The 5,079-nt window shown below is 43.9% G+C and overlaps 1 protein-coding gene across 1 annotated transcript; it reads right to left on the bottom strand.

Annotated features, from left to right (window-relative positions):
• Positions 1–556: 556 nt before the first annotated feature.
• LOC115110070 (cyclin-dependent kinase 5 activator 1-like) lies at positions 557–4,134 on the bottom strand. The gene is made up of 2 exons (XM_029635408.2): positions 3,442–4,134; positions 557–2,292 (listed from the first exon to the last, which is right to left on the bottom strand). Exon 2 carries the CDS (start codon positions 2,170–2,172, stop codon positions 1,231–1,233), a length of 942 nt encoding a protein of 313 aa, XP_029491268.1. The 5' UTR covers positions 2,173–2,292; positions 3,442–4,134; the 3' UTR covers positions 557–1,230.
• Between the last annotated feature and the right edge of the window lie 945 nt (positions 4,135–5,079).

Here is a 5,079-nt window from a genome sequence, read left to right on the forward strand (position 1 = left end):
TTTGTTCTGTCCTCAATGGAAACCAAGCAGGTGGACACATCACATGAAGTGCCACAATTATAGCCTCCTGTAGTTCTCGACTAGTGTTGTTTTGTAAGTCAATCAACTCAGCAGCATGTTCTACTGGCATTCCATATCACTTTCTAGTCTCCTCTCCACACCAAAACACAAATCAGGACTGTGGTGGAGGATGAGGTTTGGCAATGTTCCACTCTTATCTGTAAATGGTGAAATAAAACCAGGCATGCTTGTTGTGGGAAGAAGTGCAATGTTGTGGGGGTAGACTTGGGCAGGCTATTGTTGGTGGTGAGGTAGGGGGCATTGGCAATTGGTGATTGTGTGGAGGACATTAGGAAATGAGGACGTGGGAAGACTTGAGAGGACGTGCGAAGACGTGAGGTCTTGAGAGGACACGTGATGACATGGGACGTGATCACATGCGTAGTGGAATCATGTTTCTTGTGCCCCCACATTGCCTTGGTGTATCCACACGGGTCCTCTCCTTAGCTCTGCTTTTGGTTGCTTTAATGACTCTCTTATAGTTTATTCACCCCCCCTAAGTATGTACAGTACACGAGCAGACTACTACAGTGAAGTTGTCTGGTGTTTCCACTGTCTGTGTTAATATTTAGGGTCAGTAAGGATGCCGATGCAGCTTCGAGAGGGGGAAAGAGATGCAGTGGCCTCACAGCTTTCTGAAGTCCCTAAAGTGATTCTCTTGACTCTGAATCTGGACACATAAAATGTATCTGTCTTTTACTCAGCCATTCTTCTTTTTACTCAAGTCACTGACATTTGATTACCTGTTTTGGGTTGGTGAGGGGTCATCATTTTCTATCAATGTAATCTTGTCTGGTTTGGCTGCTGTTGAAGTAATATGTAATATGTGTCCAGCCCCAGACCAAGCTGCATCTCTGTTATCAAATGTCCTGAAGGCAGTATTTTACTGTTCACTCAACATAAAGATTATCAGTAATTGTATCTGTGTGATTGTCTGTAAGTACTATAATGCCCAAACATTGGCCTTGTTAACATGATATATGACACCAGAGCCTCCTGATTGGCCATTATGGGCCTCCAGCTAAATAAATGTCCTACTAATACAAGATGGGAACACCAGACAACACGTGTGTTCTTTTTGTAGTCGTGCGTGCCACCCTGACCCTATCCACATCCCACCCGTCCCACTTCTCCCCTGATCCTCCCTTTACCATCTTCCCACGGTTCCTCTTATCGGTCAAGGCCTATCAACAACCTTGTCTTCTCTTCCTCCTTCTTGCTCTCGTTTTTGAGGTCGGCGAACACCTGGGTGAAGTAGTGCGGGTCAGAGTTGATCTGCAGCATCTTGCCACTCATGCGGTTGATGATTTCCAGGCAGCGGTCCCAAAAGGCCTCCTTCTCAGCCTCCACCAGGAAGGGCTTGAGCGGGTAGGAGATCTCGTTGCCCATATAGGAGTAGGACAGGTAGAGGCAGGTGAGCAGAGAGGCTTGCAGCTCCCGCTCGCTGGCCACCTCGGAGGAGACCACATCGCGGCACAGCATGTAAAGGAAGACCACGTTGGCCGGGGTGATGAAGCCCTGGTCCTGCCAGCCCTGGAGGAGGAGGGAGCGGTCCACGCTTCGCAGCCACAGCACCGGGTCGGTGGGCGACAGGCGCTTCAGCCGGTAGCAGCGCCGGCACAGGAACTCACCCAAACTACGCATTAGCTCGCTGGTGGAGGCCTGGACGATCACCCGCTTGGGCGTGCCCGCGTTCGTTGCCTGGCCCCCAGTGGAACCGGTCAGCGAGTTCTTCTTGGTGGCTGCGGCCACGTTGGAGACGGTCTTGGAGGTGGGGATGGTGGCAGCTATGGTGGGTTCCTGCGTGGTGAAAGAGGACAGGTTGGCGCAGGACTGGGACTTCTTCAGCTTCTGGCTGTTGGTGATGGTGTGCTCAGTGCTGGCCTTCTGCCCGTCGTCGGTTGGGAGCTTTTTGGAACCTTTCCGTTTGGCCGATACCGCCACAATGCGTTTCCATGGCAACACGCTGATGAGGGACTGGCGCTTGAGGCTCTTGGCGTCCTTGGAGTTCTTGCTGTTCTGGACGGCCGTGTAATGGCCGACAGTGGCCGGGCCATCCTCGAACAGGGCCGCTTTCCGGTAGCTGGGGGAGAGGGACAGTACAGTACCCATGGTTCCTCTGGGGTAGAGAGCTATGGATGGAGTGTTGGTTCTCTTCTCTGAGGGATCTGACAAAAGTGATTTTAATGGGAAGAACCAAAGATGCTTGTTCTCTGAGAGGGGAAATGGTACCTGTCAATAAACAGAAGACAAAGTGCATTACAAAGTAGTATGCTACAGCGTTTTGTGCATCGTATTGAAGATTACTGAATGCATTTTCAACAGTTATTAAAACAACAACTGTTGATCTTGGAAAATGCAGGAGGTCAAGTATTTTGTATTATTTGTATTAATTGGAAGGCATTAGATATATTAGATATTACATTTGAATAGTATTCATATTTCGTGTTTATTTCAAACACATCGTTTTTAGTTTGTTCGGTTGACATACATCAGACGCAAATCTGACTTCCTATCTTCAAAACTGAAGTAATCAAAATGTCCAACTTATAACCAAATCAAATTCCTTTACAGCTTGGTTTAGATTAATCAATGAGTTCCTTATATGTGTGTTAATTGGCCTATGAATAATTATCACGTTTCTTAAATAGCCTGTGTTTACAGGAGATTCATAGTTGCATGTTTTTGTGTTTTTTAGTCACAGATGAATGAATAGACCTTGGACTATATAAAACACCCCAGAGACAGTTCATTCATAACGGCCAAATCTCGCATCATTCACTATACAATTTTGAAATTAGGATTTGTTTAATATTCATATCAATCGTGATGTTAATATCATTTATAAAATGGATTATGTTCCATATCTCTAATTTCGAATGCGAATTTGAATTAATCTAACCAGGGAAAACATTACATCATTACTATGAATTTTATATAAGGAGCAGGATAAGGCCACCGAAGCATGATAAAGAAATGTGCGCAAGCATCCATCTTAGCTTCAAAATGGAAGCCTTGAATGAAAACACCATCCACTTTAGCACAAGACAGCTTTGATATAGATATAGATGTTACAGTTGTTGATGTTACATATTTTTTTATTTGGGATATTGATAAATATTGTTTATTGATGACACATGACACATGACCCATTATTGAAGACATTTTCTCTCTCAGTTACCAAGATATGGAATGCAAGCAACCAATTCGCACTGTAATTTTAAAATGGTTGCTTAATTGTGCCCAATAAAGACAAATACAGTGCAATGATAAAGACACCGAATATACTGTATTGTTTATAGCATGTTGATTAAAACACCTGATAATGATGCTGACACAAGCTGCAGAATAACAACTGCTCATAAAGCCACAATGTCTTACCTTCAAATCAGTCTTCTGGTTTAATCCATATAGAACCACGGCTTGTAAATCTTTACTTGTAGTCAATTCTTGAGTATCATGTTATGATTGTGATTAACCGATAGGCCTAATAGTTGTTTTTCACACCGAGCTGCGGCCACTGGCACAAGCGCTGTCCACGGTCCTGGGGTATCTAGGGGGGAGCAAGACAAGGCGCTATGGAACTGAACGCTCTATGGATGAACGTTTCCCGGTTCTTGTTGTGTCTATGTGTGGTTTCTCAATCTTCAGCTAAGAGTAATGGAATAGTCTCTTTCTCATAGAGGGCAATACCGGCACACAGCAGATGCGAAATGTATTGCCAACACTCGCTATTAGAGTAGAAATGTATTCCATTGAAGAGCAAAAATCAATAGCACGGCTGTTATCGCAGTCCTCGCGACGAAGCAGACAGAGGGGGGTGTTTCTCTCAAACACGCCGTAGGGAAAGTCGAGAAAGAAGAAAATGAAGATTTAAACATTGAAAATAAAACGATAAAATGTATACTACAGATTCTAAAAATAGAGGGCTTATCCTTAAGCAACCCAGCAAAAATCTCAACGCTTTGATGCAGGCATCTGCGGATACTCGGGTTGGCTGTGAACCTGATATGCAGCCATCCTATTGGTCCACGCTGTAGGCTGCTGTTTCTGCTATGTCGCTCTCGCAATCGTAGCGCTAGAGACTGTATTGTCTGTGGATGTGTGGGTAGCCAACCACTGGGTGTTCGGTCCATGGTGCTGAATCCGCTGTCTCTAGAGGTGCCCTTCACTCCACTGACAACCAATACAGTTATGCCATACAAACTAGTTGGATACCCTCATGTAAACTCAACCCCCATTGGCAGATCAGGGTTCTCCGTAGGCCTATATATTTTAGATAAACATGCATTTGTAACTTATTCTGAAATTCTGCTTCGTGCATTTCCGATGGACAGGGTTTTTTAACAATTCGGAATAGCCTACACTTGAAATCCTTAATCAAAATGATAATTTAGAAATTTAGGCCATTAACCTTTCCATGTCACCAGACAAATATCCTCAATATGTATTGGAAAGTAACATCAAGCTCATCACCTTGCACTTTCATCATCCTGTGAAGTTCATAACTTATTTCATCTGTAGCCTAATAAACGGCATGCTTTAATGACGAGTCGTAGTTGGAGAACCAATGTGTTTCCATCGCATTTCCAACTCTACGGATAGCTTGGTTACAAAAACTGTTGCGTTAAATAGCAAATGTACCTACTCTGGTCTTGGCACGTGTGCACTGGCCAACAGCTTGCAGGTACAGTGCGGGTAGGCTGTGAGGCCAGGTAGGCTAGTCTACTTGGTGAGATTGTTATGAGTCCAAGTTTGCTTCAATATGTTTGCTGTTATATAAATAATTGCGCATAAAGACGTTTCTACTGCCATTTCTTGCATAATACATTATACAGACACAAAAAGATCCCACCATGTCGAACGAACAAATGATCTGTTGGCATTTATAAAATAGTTCTGAAACTTCCTGTTTCCATCACAGCTGTCTTGATTTGATTTTAGACTGCATGAATTTACTCACATAAAAACGGTCGATGGAAACGTGGTTTCGGTATTTATTTTAGATGGTATGAATTT

Source organism: Oncorhynchus nerka, linkage group LG26, assembly GCF_034236695.1.
Source record: "Oncorhynchus nerka isolate Pitt River linkage group LG26, Oner_Uvic_2.0, whole genome shotgun sequence".
In the NCBI taxonomy this organism is placed as follows: domain Eukaryota; kingdom Metazoa; phylum Chordata; class Actinopteri; order Salmoniformes; family Salmonidae; genus Oncorhynchus; species Oncorhynchus nerka.